Here is a 27,921-nt window from a genome sequence, read left to right on the forward strand (position 1 = left end):
CATGCAGTGCTGGAGATGTTTGCTGGGCTAAACAACTTCTGTGGGCTTTGGCTTGAGTCTGAGTCTCACCCTGGGGCACACAGAAATCCTTCCAGCAGGTTTTTGTAAATAAATAAGGAAAAGAAGGTAAAGGCCTTAAGTTCAACATCTTGCACCAACAGTGTCAGCTCAGCTACCACACCCTCCAGAAAACATGGCACTGAGGCAACATCACTCTGGTTCTGGTCAAGTATTTTATACATCATCTAGGACAAGGAAATTGCTGCTGCTGTAAATCTTCATCCCTGTGACAGCTGTAGTGTTTTGATTTGGCATAATGGAGCTCCAAGTCTAAATTGGTTTTTAGCTCCCAGCTCCTCTCAGCACAGACCCATTTGCATGAGCAGCCAGGTACTGCATGTAATTGAAGTACCTGGGAATGCTCATTAAAATAAATGCATAATTGAAAAATTAACAGCTGCCAAAATTAACAGCTGGTAACTTGGCTGCATGCTGAAGGCTTGTAAAATTTGCATATTTTATAACTGCTCTGCACCTAGAAAAGGCCTGGTCCTGCAAAGGGCTTGGCCCCTGCATGACTTTGTGAGGTTACTTGGAATAAGCAGCCCTTGGTCAGAATAAATCCATGGAAGACAATGAGCTGGAGTGACTGAAGTCACCTGGATTTAGGCACTAGGAATACTCCTTCAGTGTTGAGTGCACCTGACATGACACCAAACATTCTGTCAGGCTTGGACAAGGTGAAAGTGTATCCAAAATGGCCTCTATAAACCGTGCCCAGAGCTAGAAAAAATTCAACCTAGAGGATGTCTGGTTATGTACAGCCTGGACAGAAAAGAAATCTAAAACTAGAGTATCAAAATATCATATTCATATAAACACAGGACAGCACCTAATAGAAAAGTAAAAAGTGGAAAACACAAGCTTTTTTTTTTTAAATTAAATATCCTAAAAAAAGTTGTTTAAAAAAAATACACATCAGGAATTTGTGTAATGGAAAAAGAAAAATGAAGGGAGGAACTACATCTCTCCTCGTCTGCGAGTTTTTGCTGCAACAGCTCTGCCTTCCTCCTCCTCCTCCTCCTCTTCATAATTTTCTTCATGAATTTCTTTCTGGTTGTTATCTTCTTGCATTTCTTGCTCTTGGTCTGTCCCTCTGTTATTCTTTTCATCTGCCTGATTGGGGAAACCAAAACAAAACAAACTTGCAAGAGATTCAGAGCCAGTTTCTTACAGCTTATTTTAGGGCAATGAAATGATTTTCAGCTGGGGCTGTGAGAGCTGATGAGCAGAAACAGAAAAAAACCCAAAAACCAACGTTTTCCAAAGCCTCCAGGGCGCAAGAATTGACATCGAGATGGAAGGGTGAGCTAAAGGAAGTTGGGACAGCATGAAATGTTAAGCTCTGTGATCCAAAGCAAGCTAAAACAATTATTGTGTCACATCCCTGTGCCATGACCAACTGTGATCAGGGTTTGCTGCTGTCCCTGACCCCTGGGCTTGCACAGGACTCACATTTTCCTCGTTTTCCCCATAGGGCTCCTCAGCATTGTGCTCCAGCTCTCGCTTCTTCTCTTCAGTGAGATCTTCCTGCACCTGCAAAGCAGGAGAGATATTCTGTATGGCTTAATTGCCTTTCAAAGAATGGCCTGTGGCACAGCTGGGCACATTTTCACAGTGGTATTTTTACAGAATGAAGATTCTGAAGAAGGGAGAAGAGAGCAGGGAGAGGTTAAAGGAGGACAAAAAGAACCATCACCACCCAAGAATCAGGAAACTCACTTCCACTGACAGCATCTAACTTTTAAATACAATTCTCACAGGTAATTTCTTCCAATGATCTCCTTAGAGAGAGCAGGACATGATGAATCTGTGTCCCTGATGTTCAGCTTTTGGATCTCTCAATCCTTTCTGTTCTGTCAGCACTCTCCCCTTATTCCATGCCACATTTCCCATGTTAGGTGCAAATTTGTAAGAGGAATGTTTTGAAGTAAGCTTGATTTCCTTTAGGGAAGTGCTGCTGTATTTGTCTGTTCCAAACAGTGTCCTGTGAGCTGGGTCAGAAGCATCCATCACACCAGGATCACTTTGGGAAAAGAGCTGAACAGCAATGGACAATAGCTGAGTCCACCTACTAAAGAAACTGATGCTCACTGCAGCATCTCTTTTCTCTCTTAACTGCTCCCTTTTCCCTACTTCCAGGTCAGCACAGTGGGCACATCCTTTAGGAGATGTGTTTAAATTCCTTCCTGTAAGCCAAGGAGCAGCTGCCAAAGGCCAGCTCTGCCCAGTTCCCAGTGGCCTGCTTGGATGTGAGCAGCAGCATTTTGCACTGGTGAATGCTAAGTGCAACCCAGCTAATCCAAATTGCTCATCCTGAGGGACTGGCAGCAGCCAGTTTCAAGGCTTTTTTTTATTATTATTTTTGAAAGGGATTTTGTGGGAAGCAGAAATAGGAACTGATCAGGTACTACTGAGGGGCTGTGGGGTGGCTCAGGATGGTGCCTGCACAATGAGCATGACATGAAGGAAAAAGTCCCTTCCCTCCCTCTCTCCTCCAGCTCCACAGCTGAGCCACAGCTTCCTGAGCAACTCCATGAACTGCAGCTTGGATTGCTCAGGAGGAGCACAGATAAATCAAAGTCAGAGCTAAAGAGTAAGTAAGTGGCCAAGGAAGCAGTGTGTTCAGAACTGCAGTGTGTGATTAGAGATTAATGAGGTTTTCTATGACCTTGAGGTTTCCAGGAAATTTTCCTTGTGTTGTGAAAGGCTTAATCTTTTCAATTATTGCACAATTAATGCTGTGTGGCATGGAAGACTAATGGATTGCAGCACAGGAGCATGAGTAACCCTGAATGTATCCAGAAGGGGACAGCAGAGTAATGGCAAAGACTTCCCATGTTTGTTAAAGTCAGACAAAGTGATTTGGGTTCATCCTGTAGTTCTAGAAGACACCAAGGCTGAGTGTTAATGCAGTTGTGCTCTGCTGCCTGAGCCTACACCTGCCATGGGTCTGTGTTCTTACCTCCTCTTCTCCCTCTTCCTGGTATTGTTCATCCACATTATCCTCCTGCTGGTCAGGATTTCCTGCCATCTGCACAAAGATCACATAAAAATTCAGTTCTGTGAGCTTGCCTAATAACCAGAGGGCTGAAGATTAAAGCTTCTTATTCTGGAACTAATGCTCTCTGCAAAGGTAAAGTAACAGTAATGGCAAGAGAAGTTTTAGTGCATTCATTAGCAGTAGTGAGAGCCCAGCTCTGTGATTTAAAATTGCCCTCAATTAAAAAATAGCAGGATGAATATAAGAAAAATCACTTCACAGAATAAAGCAAGACTTTCCATACTAAGCAGGAAGACAATGGAATATTCATGCCATTGAAGAACAACGTCATAAATACTGAGACTCTCTCTGCCTGGAGGACTTTACAGCTCCAACACAGTTGAAATGTGAAGCTTTAACCTCCTGAAGGAGCCCTAGAGGTGCCTCTTTTGCCTTTACCCACCACCAAGTGCTCCTCCATTTCTGGATGTCCTTGTTTCTGACCCATTTCCTTGTGCTTTTCATTTTCATCAGGCAGATTTTCTTCTCTCTCTTGCTCAGCTTCTTCAAATTCATCTTCTCCCTGATTATTGGGGTCATCAGCAGGATTCACATCTTCCATGGCTGCCTTCTGTAATTTACAGGAGGGAGTGTTAAATACTTTTAGCTCATGGTCCAGCCGCATTTCCCTTGAAAGAACAGCAGCAGGGGCTGTCAGAGCTAGCTCCATGCCCACTGGAGCATTCCACTCCCACTCCCCATTCCAGCTGGAGTCTCTGCAGGATCAGGGCTTATTGAGCTACCTCAGCATGAGCAGGGACAGAGGTGCAGGTACCTGTCTGCTGAAACCCACAGAATCTGAGCACTTCTGTGCCAGAGGCTGCTGAACATCAAACCTGTGTTTACTGACTAGCTGACAGTGCCTGATAAGGCCATGTGAACAAAGATAAGAGTTTAATGCTCACAGCTCCACACAGAGCTGATGGCATCATTCAGCATCAGCCTGTCCTGCTCTGTTGACCTTGGCTACCTCTACAAGAAAACAAAACACTTTTCACCTTTGCCATGCAGAAAAGGAGCATTTTCTGCTTACCATTCAATAAAAGCAGTTTTATATCGTTACAGACAACAAATTAAAGATCCATTAGAAATATTCACTGTACATCTTAATTTGCTGAATGGGAGGGGAGGAAGGAAGATGCACTTGATGTTGACAGCACCAGGTAAGCTGGGGTATGGGGAAGGCACAGAGTGATTCTCCTGCCCCAGATCTCTATGCAGTCGGTATCAGGGCTCAGTTCAGTGCTGACCTACATCCTCTTTCAGGACCTCACACCTCTGTACTGACTCCAGCTGGTTACAGTGGCTTTTGAGCTGGCCTTTAATTAATGACAACATGAAAAATACCATCCCCTCTCATTTTGACTGGGCACTGCTGGTATTTTTTGAAGCCAAATGTACCTGCTCATGTCCCAGCTAAAACCAAATCCTTTATTCTACCAAAAGCACAGATTAAAGGAATGTGGAAATAAACACCTTGCTTCCAACAAGGAAGCTTTTTCCTTTTATTTCTTCCCAAATGAGTAAGGACACCTTTAAATGGATTGTAGACATCGTTTGCAATTGCCAAGCCTGATTTCCTAGCAGACCTCTGCTTCTCTCATTTCTATAGGTTCAATTATGTCAGATGAGACCTGTGGGTTCTCACTTCAGTAACACTGAAACCCTCAGCATCTTAATTCATACTTACTGATTCATCAGCCTGCTGATTTTCTGCCTGATGTTCTGCTTCTTGCTGTTCATTTGCATTATTCTGATCATCATCTTCACCTTCATCCTGGTGCTGGTTATCGTGTTCGTAAGCTGAGGAATTTTTGAGGTGATTATTGTTTTACAGCTGTTTTTAGTTATCCTTTCAAGAGTCTCCTACATGCTTTTAGCAGTGGCAGCCACCTACATAAACAGATAATGCTCACAGAATTGATTTACTCCTAATAGGAAATAGAAATTAAAAGATCAGGCCAGGTTAGATGAGGCACTGAATAACCTGGGCTAGTGGAAGCTGTCCCTGTCCACAGCAGGGGTGTGGAATGAGGTGAGTGCCTTCCAAGCCAAACAATTCCATGACTCTGTAATTTACAGAGATCAAACAAACCTGTAGGCAGAGCTAGGAACGTAACCAAGATCCACAGAGCCTGGTAATAACAGCTCAATCAAAAGGACACTTTTCCTTTCAGGAATATGGATATATCTTTAGTAATTCCTCTATTTCACTCAGTCAGTTCAGCCATGGTTATCTGAGCTTCTGGTTTTAAATTGCGAGTTTATGTTTCACTTGAATCCAATATGGATATGAAATGAATATTCGAGTCTCCCATGCAAGGCAGTACACATGGAGCCTGTGAGCACAGCAGGGATAGAAATTCTCTCTTACCTCCATCCTCTTCCTGAATACCTTGCTCTTCCTCCCCTTGTACAATGTCCTGGTCCATGTGATCATAATGAGCCTGTTGGCTGAGAACATTAAAGCCAAGCATCATTTCAGTTTCAAAAGTGTGTTTTCTGCTTTAATAAACAACCCCCCCACCTGCAGCTCTGCCTCTCTCAGCAGCTGCTGAGTTTCATGCTCTATTATCTGATATTTTCTCACATCACCTTTCCTGAGAAACGCTTGATAGAACAGAGACACTCTTGTGCTGCTACAGTGACTTAGTGCTGTGCATCTCTGTATGAGGAATCTGCAGTCCTGAAGGATATGGGTCAGGAAAAGAGTAAAGTCAGGACTCTGAATTTCAGAGAACAAACCTCCAGCTCTTCAAGGAATTAGCCAACAGGACCCCTTGGAAATCTGCCCTCAGGGACAAGGGAGCAGAACAAAGCTGACAACATAAAACCCAGAGCATGACAAACTCGTGAGGGAGAGTTGAACCTGAGGTGGTTTTTGTAGAGTTTCTCCCCTTGCTCTGCCTGTCTCTGCAGCTGGAACTCTCTCTCCTGGAGCTGCTGCTGCCTCAGGAGCTGCCCTCGCAGCCTCTGCTGGTGCAGGGATTCCTGCTGCTGCTGGAGCTTCTTGGCCTCCTCTGCTCTCTGGGCTCCAAGGTGCTGCTGCTCCAGCTGCTGCTCGTAAGCTGCTTTCTGTCTCTTTGTTGGCATTACCTGTCACAGAAATGTGTTAGTCACACATTAATCATCCTCTCAGTGATCAGAAAGATGCAAGGAGAAACCTGTCCAGAAGGAAAAACAAGCTTCATGCAATTACAGCAAAGTTGTTTTTAAGCTTTTGCGTCCCTGCTGGAAGTTGAAACACTTTTTGGACACAGACTAGAAGTGTTGAGGAGTACACAGAGAAGAAAGAGGAGATAGTGGGCTAAGGAAAGCCATGCTTTTCCTATAAATAAAACCTCCTAACATATCACACAGTAAAAGGAGGTTTTGATGACTGATAAGGCAGCTGAAGTTTCCATTGATTTAAGTGGTAATCTCAGGGGGAGTTGCTTTCAGCCTTAAGGGAGACACTGCACATCTTGTCATAATCAGCAATAGCTTAGACTAACTCCAGTTTCACAGCTTAACCCATTGCTGCTGTTCTGACCCTCTGGACTCCTTCAGCTCTTCTGCAACAGCTCCTCATTACACCCGAGTGACACAATTAATCTGCCAGGACAGAAAGCGATTACAAAGCCTAAAGTGAGACCAGTGAAATACATTTGCCACTAAAGATCCAATCTAGGATGTAAATCCAGGGTTTGCTGGTTTTACATAGAGCTCACACTCATTTTTCCTGGCTATTTTAGTCATGTTTGTCTGGCAGTTAAAATTCCCTGTCAAACAACAGTAAGCACCGAGCTGGCAGTGAGTTTGCAGAAGGCAGGTACCTCTGACAAGGAAACACTGCAATTTGCTGAGATACATCAAGTTTCCAAAGCAGAGCATTTCTCCATCCCAGCCTCCCTCTCACTTGCCGAGTTCTTCATCAGCTACCACAGGCCTCAGGTTTAAAGTGGGAGACAGGATTCAGTCTGCTGCTCTTTTTTTTTTTTCCCATCTGTTGCTTTTGATTAGCAGAATTAATGTTCATTAAGACCTGGCCAGCACTGCAGTACAAGTGTGCTCAAGTTGAGCCCGAATCCTATTGCATCCAAGTGCTCTGAATCCCTAATTTTCTATAAATATGAAAGCAATTTTATCTAAAAAACAGTGAGTGCTCTGAATCCCAAACTCCCCATAAAAACTTCATTTTGCCTAGGAATAGGTGACTGCAATACAAGGCTAGCAGTTGTAAGAGAAGCCTCCATTCAGACAGCAGATTTAATAAGTTACAAAAGAGCTCCCTACCTCTGACTGCAGGTGGTCCCCCAACATATTGGTTTCTTCTTCCTTTTGTTCCTGCTTTTTCCATTCATGCTCTTCTGGGACTTGGTCCTGTTCCTCCTCCAGGTGCTCAGGCTGCCCTGCCTGCTCCATTTCCTCCTCTTCAAGCTCCTTTTTGCGTTCTTCTTCCATCTGCTCTGCCCGTTGCTCCTCATCCTCTCCAGCTTCTTGCTGCTCCTGGATCTTCAGCTCCTTGGCATCCTCATGAGCCCTTTCCTGCACATGGAAATGCTCAGCCCTGTCCTGTTCCTGGCTATTTGTTTCTTCTCTCTCCCTTGGCTTCTCATTCTGCAAAACAGACACCGGATTATGTGTGTACAACACATTTATGGGTTTCAGTTTCAAGAGAGCCAAGGATAGACTTGGATCCTTTATGCCAGCCCAGAGCTGTTGTCAGGAGGGCCAAGTGCCTGGTTTGGAATGAGCTCCTCCTGCCAAATGGGGTCATTACCTGGTTTGTGGCTGCACAGCTACACAAGGTGTTGTACAGTTCCACCACACAGTAAGGTAAGCCTCATTTTAGCTGAAGTGGAATAAAAACTCCTACAATTCTACAAAGGCAGCTTTGTGTTTCAGAGATGCAGTTTAGTGCTGGCTTTGGCAGAAGTGGGTTCACGGCTGGACTCAAAGGTCTTAAAGTTCTTTTCCAACCTAAATGATTCCATGATTTTTACTTCTTGTTGGTTCTGCTGGCCAAAACTTTTTGTAAAACAAAATCACAACTGATTTTTCTCAACTTCTAGATTACACATTCTCTGACTGAACCTTGGTGTGCAATTTTAAGTTCACTGACTTCAATGTGCCACCAAAACCTTATAAAATAAAAATTTCTTCAGAACTTCTAAAAGCTTTCTGTAACACTTCAGACAGCTAAAATTTTAGATTTTTTATTTTAAAAAATTAGATTTTGAGCAACTTCTTAAAACAGCCAGTATAAATACACTGAGTTTTATAAATAAAACTGACTAGTAGTTAGAAAAGACCATGATGAATAGATTTTCTTACTACTCAACAATTAAACCACTCCTCACCATTTTCCTGCAGAACTGACAAAGGTGCACAGTCAAACACACACACTCCTAAGAGACATTCAGCACATTTTGCTGAATCAGAACCATTCCTGGGGTGTCTGAAGCCTTTTACCTCCTCCTGCTGCTCAGCCCCAGCTCCGTGGTGCTCCGGGGGGCGGCTGTGGGGGGACGGGCCCCGCACCTCGGGCTGCTCATTCCCTCCTTCCACCTTCTCTGCATCTTGGAAACTTGGGATTTTTTTAAGCGTGTCCTTCAGCTGTTTGTATTCCTCCACCTGAGTCTAAAGCCAACATGTTAATTACAGTATGTCCAAATTAATTTCTTAATCAAGTGCAGCCACCTTGGAGTGGAAGTTGCTGGCAGGGCACGTGGTAGAAAACTTGATATTCCAGGGAGGAGAAGGGATGGGAGTTTTTAAAATACAATTTTTTCCTCCAAACATTAGATGACACTGATCCATCAGGATCTTTTCAAAGTGCACATGCATACAAAGTGTATTAAAAACATCACTGTGGGACAAAGAAGAGGAGCTGTTTTATTCATGCCAAGCAGAAGTGTCAGAAGGGGATGATGCAGCTTTCCTGGCAGACTGAAGTGAGGCAAGTCAAAATCTCCACAACTTCTCCTTTGCTGGTAGAGAGAGGTGCAGTTCTTTCAGAAACAGAAGTTTTAAAGAACATCTACACGATGTGAAAATGCCAAGTCCTCAACATTTAGACAGGTGTTAGACAAGACAACAGCCAACATATGGAACTGAGGCAAAGAAAGTCACAGTGGTAAAGAGCAAGGGGAAAAACAGAAGGGAAAAAAAGGAGTAGAAGAGAAAGGTAAATTTCTAAAGGCTTCCTGAAATGCAACAGTAAGATGTTGGAATTTGATTTGCTGTTTAACTTTGGACAGGATCAGGAAGCTTTGAAGAAAATCCAGCAGGGCTGGTACCCCAATCCTTGGCTCTACAGCAGGAATATTTCCAATTCAAGTGGATTTTTTGGGGTGGGCAGGGTGTATAAAAGCTGACCAGCTGCATAAACAGCTGCCACACCTGAGAGTTTCCCTGCTGCTCCAGGGGAGGTGTGGGTGTGTTTAATAACCTCCACAAGCCTACGGACCTCTGAAACAGAATGGCCTAAAGGGAAAGCAGAGTGCACAGTGACTACTCCTGCCAGTCCAGGGGGATGCTTCTGCTCCCTCATTAACTGCTGGAGAGGACAAACTTGACAGGAAAAAAGGAGTATTTACTGAACATAAAACTAATACTCAGCTCTCTGTTTTTTCTTGTCTCCACTCCATGACCATGCAGAGAGATGAACACACTGGGAGCTGCTGGAATGAGTCCAGAGGAGGCTGTGGAAAAGCTCCAAGGGCTGGAGCCCCTCTGCTCTGGAGCCAGGCTGGGAGAGCTGGGGGTGCTCACCTGGAGAGGAGAAGGCTCCAGGGAGAGCTCAGAGCCCCTGGCAGGGTCTAAAGGGGCTCCAGGAGAGCTGGAGAGGGACTGGGGACAAGGGGGAGTGGCCTTAAGCTGAAGGAGGGAAGGCTTGATTTGAGAATAAATTCTTTGCTACAAGGGTGGTGAGGTCCTGGCACAGGTTGCCCAGAGAGGTTGTGGGCTCCCCATCCCTGGAAGTGTCCAAGGCCAGGTTGTTCAAGGCTGGGAGCAACCTGGGATAGTGGAAGGTGTCCCTGCCCATGGCAGGGGGTGGGACAGGATGAGCTTTGAAGTCACTTCCAACCCAAACCATTCCATGATATTTAAACAGTGCCCATTCAGACCAGAATTCAAATACTCTGTTCTACTGCAGAGTCACTAAACGGAACATTTTAATTCAAGGCCACAGCTTAAAGGTACTGATACTGGCAGAAAACAGGGTTTATCAAAATATATAATTAATCTGTCTGGCTGGGGAAAAGCACAAAGACTAAAATGCTTTAAAGATTCAGGTTGGTGCAGCATTGACTACTGGTGTTCAATGTGTAGAATACACCCAGAAATACAGGGATCATTTAGGGAGCTGGGAAAAAAAATCCCCCGGGGACTTTCTGCAGCTGGTTTGCAGGAGAAACGACACAAAAGTGTGAAATACCCTCTGTTCTCAAAGCATGTGCAAGACCCTTCTCTGGAGGGCCCCCACAGGACAAATGTCACACCCTGACTGCAGACAGAGAGGCTTTGTGTGACACAGGCTTTCTAATTAAAGAACTGAATCAAAGCCAGGAGAGTGGGGAGCTTCCCTTTGGGTTTGGTGAACCTTAAATCAGCCCCTCCACGTGGCCCTGTGGAATTTCAGATGTTATCAGCACATACCACACAGCAAATGTGGCCAGTGGGAGAAGAGCTCAAAATTAGCTGCCAGTGTGGTTTAGTACTGCAGATTCTGGTTCTTCAGATATTCAGTCTATGAGGGACCTTCCTGATCTTTCCCTAGTTTTTTAATGTCTACACATATTGACAGACATAACAAGCAGAACTGGTTAAAAAAAAAAAAAAAAAAAAAAAAAGATTCAATGCTTTTCATGCTGCTAACGATTTTGTGGACTGTGAAAATTCCTAAATGAAGAAAATCAGTCAGGAATAAAAATAACTTCACACTGCCTCATTGCCTTTCCCTCTGATCTTTCACCAAAAGTCTTCCTCTGCTCCAGCATCACTCCCACCTTCAGATTCCCTGTGGTCTCCACAGCTTGCACTGGCACAGCTGACTGAGCCTGCAACAGTTTGTACTTCATGGATAGTTCACTTGAAAATGGCATTTAACAAACTTAATGCTGCTGGCTCTTCTAAGAACTAATTTGAGTTCCACCTGGAGTTTACATACCTCCATACACATCTCCACCTCTGTTCTGCTGCTGCTGCACTGATCTGTAGGGCCCAGAGCATCTGTGGCTGCCCCTGGATCCCTGGAAGTGCCCAGGGCCAGGCTGGATGGGGCTGGAGCAGCCTGGGACAGTGGAAGGGGTCCCTGCCTACAGCAGGGGGTGGCACTGGATGAGCTTTTTCCAAACCACTCTGGGATTCCATGAAAGCCTCACCACCTTTCCAGTCACACACAAGAAGAGATTTCAGACCAGCATCCAGGTCTAAGAGATAAAAGTGAAGGTCAGGGTGCAGGATGCTCACAGCAGTTCCATCAGAGAGGACAGAGACAGAAGGCACTGACAGCTCCCAGGGAAGCAGACTCTTTCCTCGGGAACACATGCACTGCTGGGCTGGCCCACAGCCTGCTCTGCTCCCTGAGCCCTGGGAGCTGCTGCAGCCCCTCGGGAGCAGCCCCTCCGTGCCATGCACTTCTGGCACCCCCACGGCAAAGGCACATGCAGCACCCTGCAGCCAGCCGGGCCACGAGAGATTTGGGAGACAGAGATTTGGGAAGCAGAGAGCCGGCAGGAGCTGCCTTCCTTCTGACCTGAGCAGCAGCTAGTGCACTCTTGTGGTCTTCCAATGTCACCACAAGCTCGTTGTGCTGGGACAGTAAGTTCTTATGCTGTTGCTACACAAAAAGAAGAACACCACACGTTTCACATAAAGGTCACTCTAAAGATCAGTCAGGGAGGCTGGGGGGGGGGGTTTGAACTAGGAAGATAATTCAATTTATTTTGAAAAGGAAATCCTTAGCTGGAATGACAGCACTTATTTACTTCACATGGAATGCATATAAAACAGGCAGAGCAAGCAAGCACACCAGAGAAGGCAATTTGGAGGCCAGGATCCATGTAACTAAAATTAAATTAAAAGTAGGGGTAGATGCTGATGAACATTTAAAAAAACAGAGCTGGAAAAAATTAGGCATTGAGTTTTGCCAAAACCCAATCTTTAACTTGTAAAACCAAATTCTGATTTCTATGTTAAATACTTTTTTTTTTTTAAATGGGAATATACCTGAAGTGCAGGTGACCAAAGATAAATCCAGTTCAATCTATTCCTCTCCTTTTTCCCACATTACAGAAACTACGAGTCTACAGCACAGCCTGCTTTGGGCTTGGGAAAACTTGGGAAAATTTCTTCCTAATGATCTTGAAAGTTCTCCTCAGAGCAAAGCCTACCTTGACATCCTGTAGCTGGGTGTGAATGTCTTGGTGAGCTTTTCTCAGCTGCCTGTTCTCCTCCCGTAAGTTATACAGGGATTCTGTTGCAAAGAAATTAGAAGAAATACAGAGTTTAAGCCTGGCTGGATTTGTAACACCAGGCTAAGCACCAAAATTAAAACCATAACAGAATCCATATAAAATCCCACAGGAGTGCTGCAGTAAAAATTAGATAGAGTAATTGTAAGGTTTGTTTTTCTTACCTCTCTCTCCAGCCCTATTAAAAGCTTACCATTTTCAAGCAGAAAATTGTAACATTTGGTGAAATTTTCTATCAGCACACCCAACCTGCACCTGGAGTTCTGCATCACTACTCCTGCTGGGTGCTGCAGATGGCAAAATTCCTGATGGAAATCTGAATCCTGGAAAGGCAGAGAAGAAGGCACCCTCCTCTCTTTCCCCATATCACATCTGATGAGTGAGAATTTTCTGTGACAGGACCCAGCTACTCCTTTGGAAGGGATGCCCAGATGGCTCCAAAAGCTTCTGGGATCAGGGACAGAGGCTTCTATTCCCACTTTTTGCATGATGCTGATGTGGAGCCAACAAATAAACTCTGCCTGCAGTGCAGACAAAGCAGCAATCAGCTCCAGCACCAAGCCATGAGCTAGGGACAGGTGGCAGAGAAGGCTCTGATGGACACAGTCCCATCGTTTTGCTCTTGGAATTGTGCAATGAGGATGAAAGAGGCCTGAAACCCGCCCAGAATCTCGAACAGGAAACTGAATGCCAAGAGTAAAAACCAAATTCATCACCCAAGTGTACAGGTGCAACGTGCTCCAGAGGAGCTGGTACATACAGGGAAAAGGAGGTATAAAATGTAAATAAAGTCACTTCAGAAAGAGGCACAATTACAACTCCGTGGCAAATATTCTTAGATTGCTTTTCAGTTACAAAAAAGAAGAGGCAAACCTTTTCTTCCAGGTTTATACCAGCCTTAGAACTAAAAACTAAAGACTGACTCAACAGCCTCTGACACTCTACAGGCTTTTAAGTGGATTTTTTGCTATTTCTGTAACTCAGAAACACAGCACATACGAACAGATTTCAGAGAGAGGCCACAGAACATCATCAACAACCGTAACTTGTCAGGATACAGAAGATGTATGAATGACCTGTGAGTGGGAACAGAGAAAATGCCTCTCTCACACCACACAAAACACAACGCCAAAGACCCAATTTAATGTGGGCAGCCAGACACAGGTTAAATTTACCCTTCAGCTTGGAGATCTCCTGCTCCTTTTCCTGCTGCAGCTGTAAGTATCTCTCCTTGTGATCATTGAAAGTCCTGCTAAACTCTTCTCCCTGTTTTCGGTGATCTTCCTCAAGGTCAGCGTGCTGTTTCTTCAGCTCTTCATGTTGACTCTGCAAATACCAAGTTGGGACACTGGAACAGCTCTGTATCTGCAGATCTGGCTAATATTGTCTTTGGCAATTTGTTTGATGAATAGGAAGCATTCATAACAGGAAGGTTATTATTCAAAGCATGCACATTGCAGCTCCTTCCAAGCACAAAATGATCTCTGTGATGAGCAGGCTCCTGTTCCAGGGCTGTGTCACCTCACCCCAGAGCTGCACTGTCCCCCTGGGAGCTGCTGAACGTGTCTCAGAAAATCCCTATGTGCCAAACTACATGAGGGCTGATAAGTCAGCATTCCCTACAGTTAATTGCATCTGATAAGATTAAATTAGCCACTGGAAAGCCTGACTAGGAAAAACAGCAGGAAACCATCTTTTAAAAGTCAGAGGAAGGCACTGTCCACATCCTGACACTCTGCAGTGATGCCAGCAGCCAGGCAGGCCGTGTCTCCCCAGCACAACCAGTTCCACAGGTGCTCTGCTGTCCCAGCCACCCACCTTGAGCATCTGGTGCTGCACGCTCAGAGCGCTGTATCTGCTGTTGGAGTCTTGCTGGAAAACAAAAGCACTGGTGTGAAACCCCCTGACACTGCCCTGAGCTCTGCACATGCAGCTCTGGGAGTCAAGGCCAAGGGATGCAGCTCTCCAGGACACAAATCCTTCTCTGCCCTGGCTTTGGAGCAGAGCAAGCTCCCACTCTGCACCCACTGCAGCAACAACCTATTTCAACTCCTGTTCCTCAGCTCCCAAACTGCTCCCCAGTTTGAACACGAAATAGCCATAAAATCCTAATTTACTTGCTTTATAAAGAGTTCTCTACAGGTCTCTGGGTTCTCTGCCAGACAGAGCTTTCCTTCTGGCACTTGGTATATAAAACCAAGTTTCTTGATGTTTTTATGCTTTCCAGTTCAAAGCCCATGTGTTAGAAAGCTGTCACTGTTCTTTTCCCTGGGGGCTAAGCTACAAAAAGATTTCTAACACGTTCTTATTCCCCTTTCCCCTTAAATAAAACAACATTACATTTGAACTACCATAATATAAACAGGGGATTATTTTCTAAATTAATTTTCTGGAGAGGTATTAGCATCTCCCACTATAACTCAAATAATTAGGAACTGGAGAGCACTTAAAAATGCAGAGTAGAACTGCAAAAAGTGAGAGCTCTTTCAATTAGTATTTTGCAAGATCTCTTCCTTTGAACAGTCATAATTGCAAAGTATTTCCTTTTCCTTGCAACTCAAATAGCATCAGCTATTAAAAACTTGTACTAGGAATGATGACTTACCCTTCCTTTATTTAGTGTTTCCTGTGCTTCTAGTTTATAAACAAGAAAATCTGCAACATAAAAGGGAAAGTACTGAAGGAAAAAAAACACCAGGAAGATGAGAATCTGTGCTTGAATAACTTGACTGTTGAGTACATAAATTCTCTTTCAGAGCCAAACATTCATGAAGCAACAATTTTCAAAGGCTACTAAAAAACCCAAACAAACAAACAAACAAAAAAAAACAATCCAAGGGAAAAAAACAATGGAGAATTTGACAAAATGTGCAAATTTTAAAACTCACAAACTTTAAAAAGTTTCATGAAATATTTTCACTTAAAGGTTTCATACCATAAGGAGAGGTGCAGAGTTCAGGCTCAAATCTACAAACGGGTAATTAAATCTGATACATGAACTCTCTCAGCAGAGGCCCAAGAGCATAATTCAAAAGGAAAAGGGTGCTTATAAATTGTGTATTCTTGGAAATAATAAAAACATTTCCTCATTTATTTCTCAACCACTCTCTGTGCAGGGTTTGAAGAAGTGTCCCCCCCCCAGGTAGCAGCAGGACCATTCCACACTAGATGGCACCAGAAACCCACCGAGACCTGCACGGTGAGAATCATTTCTTATCTTTGTCAGCTTTGCTAAAGGCATATTTTTAATTCAGCAGCCGAGTCCTCAGTTTAAGGAAGAACAGAGGCTCTACCCTGAAAATGGCAGAGAATTTAGAGGCTGAGCAAACTCAGAGGATTGAATCCTGCTGAACTCCCACAGAGGGCACACAGAGGCGTAACAAATACAATTTGTGTTTGCCTCACACACATCTAGAATTCAGTTTTAATCAGGAAAAGGTGTATAAGCATGTTAAAGCACAGGTAAAAGCACTGATTCCAAATTTCATTTCCAGCTGATGGAATGCAGGAAAAGATGCCGTGGTTTGGGTACAAGTTTTGAATTTCTGGCATGCCAGGACAGGATTTACAAGTGCCCATACCCCATGTGCATGTTAGGTTTGTTACATACATGGATACAAACATATTCTCTGAGTATATTACTTCATATTGCAGTCATATGTAAACAGTGTTAAAAAGATCCGATTAAAAAAGATTTAAAAAGAATTACTAAAAAGAGCAGCACAGCTCTGCCAAGAGGATCCTAATATATTGCTTCTATGTTACCCAAGCCATTTAAAATTGAAGAAAAACCATTTGAAATTACTTTCTACTATAATCAAGTTAAATGTCAAAGTGAAAAGTAAATTTTTACCTTCTTTTGCTTTCTTATGTTCCAGCCTTTCCTTTTGCAATGACTTTTCTAATCTTGACCGGTGCTCATACACAACTGAAAAGGGAAATTTTGTACACAACTCATTTAAAAAGTAACATACACAAACATCACCATCCACCCCAACACACCCAGGGAATGCTGGCACAGAATGCACCAGGAAAATACAAGTGGAATGAGGTCATGGGATAAAGGGCTGTTCGTAACCCTTGCGGTAGTAACTTTTTCCCTTTTTGCATCCTTTATGGGTCCCAAATCCTAGCTTTTTTGCATTGCTAAACACAGAATGTGATAACTAGGTGAGGGATTTGTTTGTGGGGGCAGAAAGCTGTGGTGGAGCTACCAAAGCCTTTGCTTCTCAGGAATGCAGGGTCATTTTCCACGTTTCCAGCCTCCCCTGCCTTGTTTGCACACAGACAAGGAAATAAGACGGGACAGCTCTGCTGCCAGAGGAATTCCTGGCAGCACACGAAGTGTGCCAGGGAGGGAAGGGAGATGCCCCAGGGCAGGACAGCTCTGGGATGTGCAGCAGGGCACTGCTGCCCAAGCTGCAGCACGGGGAACCTGGGAGCACCCTAAATTCTTCCAAAACTGGGAATACAGTATTCCTCTGCACTGTCTCCCAGCAAAAATGACTCCCAAAGACTGTCCAAGCTGCCCATGATTCCTTTGCAGACACCATCCCAAAATGGGGTTTACATTTATGACTTTGTTTGTTGTATCCAGGTGTGTTTAGGATATCCAACATCCTCTGGCACAAACCCCTCCCATTTGGCTGCCAATATAAAGCAGGATTTCATTCAGCCTGTGCTTTGGACATGGAGTTTGGGATGTGGCACATCAGTCCCTATTTACCCTTTCCTCACCTTTCATTATCTGAAACAGCCAAGTTTGCAACAAAGATATCAATTAAAACTCATGGAAATGTACAATAATATGTCTTTAAGCTCAGTTTAACACAAGTATCTTTCACTGCCCAAATTACAGTTTGCATTCTTTTAATGTGTTATTAATTTGTATTAAAACAATGAGTGATTTTTCCATCAAAACCAGGAAGTCATTTTCTGAGAATAAAACACTGGTGAATTCAAGCCTTCAACAAGAAGCATCACATAAAGATTTGTATTTTGGCAGCCACAGAAAACTCCTCCTGCACTTTAAAACATGTTCTTAATTCCACCAAGGTGCATTCTGCAGCCTTATCTACAAGTGTTTAGGTTTTAGCTCTGAAGCTGGATTGCTAATCAATCCCTGGCACCTATCTCCATTTTGCTATTTATCTTCTAAAGTCAAGGGCATCAGTCAAGATGAACCAATGTATCAACACCCTCTGGAAGAAAACAAGCAGGCAATGAATATTGAAAAAGCCACCAGCAGGTTTGGAGAAGGGAAAAACAAAAGGCAGCACTACAGTAATGGTTTTATTTAGGCCCTGAAGGTGGTGAACGCTGAATTATTGTGCAAAAGAACAGTGGTTGCAGCACAGCAGCTCAGGAGAGCAATGAAAATCCATAATGGGCTTCCCCTCCCATGCAATCAGGGTGGAAAAGGGTTCTTGGCAAACACACGAAACCACAAATGGATTTGGAGGGAACATTTTCCATTCCACTTCTCCATCTGCAAGTGCACCTTCCACAGCTCCTGCCAGTGCTTTAACCAGTGTGGGGGTGTGAGGGGAACCCTGCACACCAAACCCACCACAGGGGCAGGAGAAAAGGGGCAGGAGGAGGCAGGGTTTGGGGTTCAGGGACGTCTCAGAGAGCCCCTGGTCTCACCCTGCACTTGCAGGGTCTGAACATTGGCAGCGCATCCTCTCCTCCACCTGCTGAGTGCTAATCCTTGAAATACTGGGACAAAGATGGAGAAGTCCTAAAACAGCTCCTCAGTTTCCTTTTCCTCGGGAGGAAAAACCTCCTCCCTCACCTCTGCCCTTTGAGTCCAGTTTCTGGTTGGTCTACATCACTTCTCTCTGATAAAAGTTAATAAAGTGCAAAGTACTGAAGATGTTGATTAAAAATAATTATTAACAAAGCACAGCTCCCATGTTTTCTCACTTGCTCCTTTGGGGAGTAGGTTGCAGGTCAGATTTTTAAGTACATATAGGAGTTAATCTCCCATAAATCTGAATTATTTCCACCAGTTAGGAACTTTAGGAAGAGCCCAAACAAAGGCCTTGTTACTACAGCAGGAATTTCTCCTTCTTTACTGCCAGCCTGGATATAAGATGTCTGAACAAGAATCCAAAATAAATAAATACACTGAAAAACAGGTTTTATAGAAACGTCCACCCCAGCAGGGGATGGAACCTATATAATGAATTTGACAAAATCCCACAAATCATTTTTCCTAGGATAAGCTTTTAATTTTGCACTGATCTTTGCACAAATAATTGAACTTTATTTCTACATTGTATTTAACAGAATGGTAAGATGGGGGGAAATGTTGTAATTTAATAACTAATAGACACGATTCCAAAGATGGAATTACTGCAGGTGTCAGCTTAATTCTTGAAATTACCTATAGAATTAGCTTTGTTCATTTGTGCTACCAACACAAATGAACATAGAGCCACAAAACTCACAGAGCCCAGAAACTCAATTGGTAACCTCACAGATCAATAAAAGACCTTTCACCTTCAACAAAGAGACATTGAAATTCCTGGAACTCATCCCAATAAAATTAAGTTCCCAAGATTTTTCCCCATAAAGAAAAGGAAGTGAGAGAGAAGGGAGGTGTGGAATGCCCAGTGTGTTCCCAGATTGCACAACTTCCACCAGTTAATTACAACGTTAATTACAACACAGGAGACAGGGAGGTGATGAAACAGAGATTATTTAACACTCAAGGTTCCTTCTCTTATTTTTGCTCTACCTCTCTAAGCAATAAAGCTATTATTAAGCAAAATAAGCCATTATTGTACATTTAAAAGAAAACATTTCCTAGTTTACATTATCAGCAATTTTGTGCCCACGTTACTTTGACCATTTGGTCTGTCAGAAGGATGATCCAGTGCCCCAGCTCCCTGGAAAATTAAGATTACATTGGAATTTAAATATACATGATACAAAAAAATTTACTAATTTCAACACGACTGCTTGTTACACAATTCTGAAATCTTTCCCTGAGCTTACAGTAATACCTTTCACTTAAAACCAGCACATTTCAGTAGTCTTGGCAACACTCAGTGCTGTTTTTCCTCACACTGTGACAGAGTTGAACTGAACCAGCAGCATGGGGTAAACCACACTGGCACCTCTCTAGTGACACCGTGAAGGTCTGCAGAACATAAACTTGTTACAAAAATAGTTAATTCCCCATTCTTGTCCCTGCAAATAGACCCATTTAAAATGTGAACCCATGGGAAAAGCTTTCCTGCTGAGAGTAAAGCATTTCAATGAGTCAAAGAGGAATCCCTTCAGTATGGGGTGTAGGATAAATTCTCTAATCCAAGGAAAATAATTAAAATTTTGACCTCAGATGACATTTCACGACTCTTCTGACACATTTCACCTTGGGAGGAGATATTATTAATATAACAGCACCTGCTCCCCAAGCTTCCAGCCCTGTATTTATATCAGTGAATCTGCTTTCAAACAAGATCCACTGATTACACTACTGATAATCTTATCAGAAACAGATTATCAAACTGCAGCAGCAGGATTCCCCACCACAGTACAAACCATGCTGGCCTCAGCATCACAGTGTGAGCTCCATCTATTTCAGAGACTCAATTGAGGGTTTAGCAATAAATGGATATCCCAGTGACACTGCAAATATCTTGGGAAAAATGGAAGTATTCCCACAATAAAGACTAGGAAAGAAAACAACATTACAAAAAAAATCTACTTATCATAGAATGGTTTGGCTTGGAAGGGACCTTAAAACTCAGCTTGTTCCACCCCCACACCATGGGCAGGGACACTCTCACTTCCACTAGACCAGCTTGCTCCAGGCCACAATATTTACAATATATTGAACAAAATATCGAAGCCATTTCACAATTTATGTCCAGAAGTTTTCTGGTTTCAATTTCCACAAGAAAGACAGGAATAGAAGCCAAGGTGACATGAAACTGATTGTGTGTGAGGCTTCACTGTGGAACATCCAGGCAGGGATGGACTGCTCTCACTCTGCTCTCTGAAAATCACAGCTGGCACTGCGTGGACTATGAGAATTACTTCCAAACAAACTCCTACACTTTGCACTTTACTCACATGACCAAGTAATGGTCTTGTCTAATTACAACCAGACATGTCAAATTCCTCCTGGAAAACCACACCATGCATTGGCAGTTGTGCTTAAAAATGACTCCTGCTTTGACTGGATTCCCCAATCATTTATTTTGCTCGGAGTAGTAATAATTGAAAAGCTTGTATTTAATATCTGAAACTTTACATTCAGGGGATTTTTTTTTTTTTTAAGAAAAAGCATAACATGCACCTTCAGAGATCCTGCACCAAAAATGAGCTATCAATTAAAATAAACCTGTGCCTCTGACTTAGTATTCCAGGAAGAAGTTTGAACTAAAAAGTTCCAGTAAGTGGTTCTAGTTTTGTCTTCACTGCAGCTCTGAAAAATGGGAAATGCTGGAGAATTTAGCACATTAATGCACTTTACCCCAGAAACACATGCTTGTATTTCTAAGAGATCATTGTGGCCTCTATTCAATCGTAAGGATGACAGGAAAATTAATTTCTAAACTGGAGCAAACATCTACATTTAATAGAATCCTTTTACTGCACCCAGCCTCCCATACTGCCTTTCTCAGAAGTCAATAACACCTCTAGGAAACAACAGATTTAAGATAAGTTGGGACAGAAGGAAGGATTTATCATGTTCCAAGAGTAAACTGTAATAGCTGCTGCTAAAAATAAGTTGGAGAAGGGGTATTAAATGTGATTAAATATTTAATCCCTCACAGATAGACTTCAGAGCAGACTTCTATCAGGAAGAAGATCGTGTTTTCCAGAAATTATTTCCAGTGGACTCCACAAAAGGTTTCTTCCAACCCTTGGTACCACGGGTGGGAGCAGCCTCCCACCTTGCACTGCTGTTTTCTATACACCAGTAGATGATTTTTTTTTTTTTTTGAGTGATGATAAATGCAAATAGTTAAAGCGAAACCTGGGTAGTGATTTTAGACTAAAATGAGCAGAAAAACACATTAACAAAAGTTGCAGAGAACAGTTTTCTTATCACATCACCCCTGAATCTCTGGGTCTGGTCAACCCTCAGCTCCAGGAAAGAAGGGTCTGTTCTTTCTTTCAAAAAGTGTTTTGTACTTTTTTCAATTTTATGAAGGTCTAGGGTTTGTATCTACACAGTGTCAAGAGGCACACAAATATCTATGTTCAGAAATTAGTAAAAAAATACAGCTTGAAGAAAAAAGCCCAACCTATAGATGCACAAACTGCATCCAGAAATCGGGAGTTTGAGTTAGTGATTCATTTTTTGACTGAAAATGGCTTTGCTGAGTGAGGCTCCTTGCTCTGCCCTCCAGGAGCTCAGGCAGGGCATACTTCTCTCATCCTATCTGTAATTAAGCCCTGGAAATGACTGGCAAATTCTGGGATCTGAGTCATCTCAGGAAAATAAGATAGAAAGCTGATTTCAGATACCTCAGGGGAGAGAGAAAACCTAGAGGACAAAGTGGAGCAATTGCAGTTTCTTTCATTGATTAATTAAAAATACATAGTAGAAAATGTCAAGAGGTTTGGGTTGTGCTACGTGACCACAAAAAGATCATAAGTGCATTCAGCTCACAAGACCTTTCCTTAAACAAGGACAGCATCTAAACAGCTTGAATTCCTCAAGTGCTCACCTCAGGCTCTGACATGACTAGAAATTCATGCCCCTGAATCCTGAAAATCCCAAGAAAAGTCACCCAACAAAGGATTCAGCTTTAATTATTTGCTCTCTTGAGCTCATTTTTTCCCCAGTAATCTGATTTATTTGGCTTTCATTACCATCAAACCTCAAAGCAGCACCTGACTTTCAGCAGGGCAGATTAGATGACTTTTTCCCTGCAAGGATCCCCTTCCAAAAGGAGCAAAGTGAACTCTGTTAGCCACGAATTGCTGGCAATACCCTCACCAGCACATCAGAGATGCTATAATGGCCACTCAAATCTGCAAGAGGGTGGAAGCCTTACTCCTAAGTTGCCCCACCCAAATTCACAGGCTGACAAGCAAACAGCCAGCCCAGTGAGACAATGTGCTTGGAGCATTGCTTTTAAGGCGTAGGACTTCAGTGAGGCAGGAATATGTGGCAGGAGATGACTGTCCAAGGAGCCAGAATGCAAATTCACCACCATGAACCCATCCTGCCTCCTTCCTGCTGTCCCAGCTCTGAAGTGTCCACTCAGCTCCATCACTGACAAGCTTTAGGAGGCTTAAATCACCAACAGTCAGAGGAAGTACGCACAGAACCTCTCCTCTCACAGTGCTGCCATGGAGCTCTCAGGCAGCAACAGAACACTATCAAAGTGCTGCAGTGTTTGGTGCAAGCTGAAAGTCACAGGAATGACAGGAATTCAGGATTCTGTTATTAGGAAGAACAATCAAATGCACAGGAGCTGCAGCAGATGCAGCTCTACTTGTCTGAGGCATGTGAAAAATAAGCCATTAAAAGTAATGCTGCTTCTTCCCAGCTCTGCCAACTCAAGGTACAAGTTTAAGTAAAAGAGGGTTGTAATGGCAGAGTACACCTAGAACTGTGTGATGTCAGAGTAGCTTTGGCATCTGGGCAGTTTGCATGCAGATATGATAAGTATCAACCACTAAAGTGACACAGAACTGTGATCTAGATCAGTGCATTGTGCAATTCCACACACAACAAGCTACCACAGATCTGACCAACTCCCAGCAGGTCATCCCCTCAGAGAGCCTTGATTTGGGACAACTGGCACAACACGCACAGAGGAATCTTCATTTGTTTCATGGTGTTTCCTAGCACTGCACCAGAAAGCTCTGAGGAAATCCACACCTTGTCCACAGTAGGGAAAACTCTCAAATCCAGTCCCTGCTGGGCTGGCTGCCAAGAAGATCACAGGGCAGTCTCAGGCTGCACAGAGACTGCACAAAGTCATCAGACACGTTAAGACTCACAGGAAGAGCAGAAAAATTCAGGTATTAAGAGGCACTAACTGGAGGCTGCTATTAGGATTAGGGATTAAAACAGATCAAACAGATTAAAATAGTACACAAGGGGTTACTTAACACCCAGAGGATGAGAAGACAGAAGCTGCAAGGACTAAAAAGATATCTGTAAATATCTGTCACAGGTACAATCACCTGCAGCTCTCAGTATGGTTCTGTTCTAGCAACTGAAGCCTGCTCCTGTATGGCCATAGCTCAAGACATAGCTTGGCAGTTTCAAACGAGGCAAGGAGCATCAAGTTTTGCTTTTATCACTTTAAGAAATACTAAGCAAGATTATCTCCATGTTTCAAATGTATATAGTGCTCAAAGAATAAGACATGAAAATAATCAGCTTACTGAAAGATCAGCTTCTCTATGAAAGATATTATAGATCACAACGACTTTAGGTTTTCTCAGCAGTCAAAAAACTTTGTGTCATCTCTAAATTTTGCCCCTGGTATTCCCTTTGTGGATTACAAAAGCAGCCCTACTTTCACCATGCCCAGCAGAACTTACTTAGAGAAAAATGCCAGTTTGATATTCTACAAAATCCTCTGCAATCTGATCCTCTAAAGGGGGTGAATTTAAGATCTCAGCCTTTCTAACCCAGTTATTGTGTTTTCCAGGTCTGCCATCCTTCCCTTTGTACCCTGGCCTTATTTCAAGGGGCACAAACACTTCTCAGCAGAGTGGCTGAAGCTGTGAACATGGGAGAGGGCAGAACCCCCCCAAAAGCACAGCCATGTGCAGGTCTCTTCAGTTCAGGTGTGTGTGTGAAATGATTCTGAGACTCTTCCTGCACCATTCCCCAATGATCTGTGCATTCTGCCTTGGTATTTCCCCAGGTATTCCCAGGAGATTGAGTCTCCTTCATGTGTGGCTGTGTTTGAGCAAAACAAGGCAATGAAAAAGATAAAAATCTAAGACAGCTGGTTTTTCATGGAAAAACAGAAAGAACAGCTCATTCAGGCATGAAGAACTGGCAAGTACCAAAAAGAAGGTTGTTATTACCTACATGGATAAAAAACCCCATGACAACATGAAAAACAGTAGTGGGGACAGCGGGAAGTGAAGGGAGCTGCACTCTGAGCTACAGCTGAGGATCTTGATTCAGGTTTTGGGCAGACCAAAAGGCATACAGGTCCTAAACTCAGGAGAATATCCATGAATCTCAGGCATTTCACAAATGGACTCAAGTTGCACTCACAAGCCTTGACAGGGGCATTCCCAAGCCCTTCTGTGTGCAATCAGGAAAGCAACTGCCTTTGTAGGCTCCAGCAGTCACAACAAAACCCTACAAAAAGTCAGAAAACAGGCGATACTTCACTGCCCTCCAAGAGATTCACTCCAGTCAGACTTCCAGGGGCAGAGCCAGCCTGCCACAATACAGCCTCAGCATTTTCAAAAACACCACTTTTAGAAGTTGCCTTTTATTCCTGTAGTTTACCTTTAAACCTATAAAAGCCTCCAGATGAAATGAAATAAAAGGAAATAAAATTTGTTCAGGAAATAAAAGTCCAAGGTATCCTTCTGTGATCAGCTTTAAAGTCTCATTCAAACATCCAGGAGAGCTGTGAACACCAAGAAATTAATCCCTGTTGCTGCAGCACCCTCCTTTTCTTTAACTTTCTGCTTTAACTGGTTTATTTTTAAAAAAACTTCTGAGTGCCTCCATTATATTTTAGGCCCCCAAGTTATCTCTAGACCAGGATCTATAGAGAAACTGGTTATGCTGCATGGAAAAGATAAATTGCAGTACTTTACCTATGCAATACTTTAATTTTATTATTCTCATATAGCAATAAACTCAAAGAATAATCTTTGGACAGCAAAGAGATGTTGCTCAGATACTCATGGAGGGGTTTGTTTGTTTGTTTTTTTGACAACAGGAACACTGTTGATTTAAAAATCAAAAGTTCAAAGTGCAGTCAGATACTGCACCTGCAAACTGCATTTGCTGTCAGCATTTTATGTTGTTTCAAAGTCTCTGCTTAAAGAAAATTTCTTCCTCTTTTTCCATAACAAAGAATTAAACAGGACAGGTTCAGGAATGGGTTTGGTGCTGGCTATCACAGCTTGTGTCCCTGCAGGTGAGCTGGGTGTAGGCACAGGCTCTGAATTCCCCATGTTCTCCTTACTAACAAACTCCTACTGCAAAAACCCAGGTGATTGGGCAGGAGAGGCCGTTGCAGAAAGACAGGGAAGTAAAGTTTATTTCCCAGAACCTCTGGAAATCCTTAGGAATATAAGTTCCCTTTACTTTAGTGGGACATTAGGCAGCTACGGCCTGCTACTGTATTTAGTATTTCTCTGGGCTCTCACCCTCTCTTAGGTCTAACAGCTACTTCCAGAACACTGGAAAATTTAAAGGACCTTTTTTTATTGTTACATTTTACTTTTCTTTCTATTCTGTGACTTAATTGGCAGTGATTATTTTTTTAAACAGAGTTTACTGCTACTGTACTTGGCATAGATAAATTCTCCTGCTTAATGGACTTGATACACTGGCATGGATCCCAGAACCATGCAAGTTCGTTGCATGGATCATCAAATCTATTAATGTTATCAGATCCTGGTCCATATTTCACACTTCCCATTGATACACTCAAACAAGCAAGAGAATTACAGAAAATGCAGCTCCCACAATTGCTTGCTGCTTCCATGAACATGCTTGCATAGATGATGGCTACTCAAAATCATGTTTCAAGCATGGAAAGGTCAAAACAGCAGTCCAGACTTCACATACCTGATCCAGAGAATCTCTCCTCTGTGTCAGGATAAAGTTTGGTGCATGCTCCTCTTTGGCAAAGCCAGAGCAACAGAAAAAAACAACTTGTCAAATTTGAGCCTGAGAACAAGATGTTCCTGTGTCCTCTGTTGGCAGATGCACAGCCTAGCAAGAGTAGCCTTTTAGCCATCTGCCACACACTCCCTTCCCAGCCAAACATTTACACCTTTTCTGTGATCAAAATGAAGGTTTCTGGCAAAGAGCTTCCCAGTATTACCTGGAAATGGAGTGAAATTGAAATACTAAGTAAGGATGGTGTCAGCTGGTGACTAAATACACTGAAGGAACAAATCACTGTAAGAATCTAAAAGCATAAACCCAACTCTGTGCTCTCTGCACACAAACTGTGTGCTGCCAGGCATGCTTTGATGGATGCTTTCAGGGAAAAGGATGGCTGAGGATCACCCTGAAGTTTAGTGCTGTTACAGCAGATCCCTCTGATTCTTCTTTCATGCTATTTTGAGAAAGACTTGACTTGGCTCTGGGCTTTATCTGTGCTGACCTGATAACCTCGCATTTGACAATCAGAGAGGTGTTGAGGTCTTTCACTTCCCAGACCACTGATGTTCCAGGTACATCCCGGCTGCTTTGCTTCTGATTTTCTTGACATGCAGATGTGAGACATGGACAACTTTTCATCTTCAACTACAGGACAACCACATTTCCTGCATCCTTAAACCAAGATACACAAGGATCTGTATTTATGTGGCACCTTTAAGCTAAGAAATTCAAAGTTATTCCAAAAGTAACAGAACAGCCTCCCTCAAGTAACTTACTTGAACTTTACCTTTAAATCACCCTTTAAAACCACTTTATTAGAATACTCTCCTCCATCCTGGAGCTATTTAAGGTTTATGCTGCCCAGGAGCTGCAGATGCACGTTCAACATAAAACCTTGCAAGACAACAGAGAAGCCCACAAAAACCCCAGACTGGACACGGTCTGCACTGCACGCCTGCCTCTCCCATTTATGCCAGGACTTGCCAAGTGATGCGAAGCCCTTTGGGAATAAGAGTCACTACAGGATGCGTGGGAGCGAGAGAGCACGAGAGCTCTCCAGGAATCCAGGACAAAACCTCACCCTGACCTCGGCGGGGCTGGGATCCCAGCGAGGGCATTCCCCTCAACCCCGCAGCCTGGAGGAGAAGAAGAGGGAGAAGGAGCGAAACTTTGAGAGAGGCTGGACAGCCGGAGGAGGAGGAGGGTGCTCCGCAAGCCTTGGGGAAGGGCAGCAGAGGCTCCTGCCGAGGGAGTACCTTGTAACTGAGCCGAGAGCGACTCCTGATGCTGCTGGTACTTGAGCGCCGTGGCCTCAGCCTTCCTCAGCTGGCCCTGCAGCTCGTAGTAGAGCATCGCCCCGTACAGGAACCCGAACACCACGGTCAGCAGCAGCAGCGTCTGGAAAATCCGCTTCTGTTTCCGGGAGCACATCCCGTTGCCCATGTCCCCGGCGGGGTCCCGAGGGCCCCCGCCCGTCACGGCTCAGCAGCGGGCTGGAGGCGGCGGCATCGGAGGCCCCGGGAGGAGGAGGAGGAGGAGGAGAACGAGGAGGAGGAAGA

At 43.6% G+C, this 27,921-nt stretch overlaps 1 protein-coding gene across 1 annotated transcript; it reads right to left on the minus strand.

Moving 5' to 3' along the window:
- GOLIM4 (golgi integral membrane protein 4) lies at window positions 1–27,805 on the minus strand. The gene is made up of 15 exons (XM_062498963.1): window positions 27,619–27,805; window positions 16,418–16,492; window positions 15,170–15,219; window positions 14,383–14,436; window positions 13,740–13,890; window positions 12,484–12,566; window positions 8,558–8,725; window positions 7,379–7,702; window positions 5,973–6,199; window positions 5,478–5,557; window positions 4,794–4,906; window positions 3,507–3,674; window positions 3,026–3,094; window positions 1,516–1,596; window positions 1–1,176 (listed from the first exon to the last, which is right to left on the minus strand). Exons 1-15 carry the CDS (start codon window positions 27,803–27,805, stop codon window positions 1,021–1,023), a joined length of 1,986 nt encoding a protein of 661 aa, XP_062354947.1. The 3' UTR covers window positions 1–1,020.
- Window positions 27,806–27,921: the final 116 nt, after the last annotated feature.

Source organism: Cinclus cinclus, chromosome 10 (assembly GCF_963662255.1).
Source record: "Cinclus cinclus chromosome 10, bCinCin1.1, whole genome shotgun sequence".
Taxonomy (NCBI): Eukaryota; Metazoa; Chordata; class Aves; order Passeriformes; family Cinclidae; genus Cinclus; species Cinclus cinclus.

What these genes read in the sequence shown, in the direction of transcription:
- GOLIM4 (XM_062498963.1), bottom strand. Translation starts at nt 27,805, where the DNA reads ATGGGCAACGGGATGTGCTCCCGGAAACAGAAGCGGATTTTCCAGACG. An exon ending in ATCAGCAGGCTGATGAATCA is followed by an intron (nt 3,675 to 4,793) that starts GTAAGTATGAAT and finishes TGTAAATTACAG; the next exon opens with AAGGCAGCCATGGAAGATGT. An exon ending in AGGAAGAGGGAGAAGAGGAG is followed by an intron (nt 1,597 to 3,025) that starts GTAAGAACACAG and finishes CCTGCTTTGCAG; the next exon opens with GTGCAGGAAGATCTCACTGA.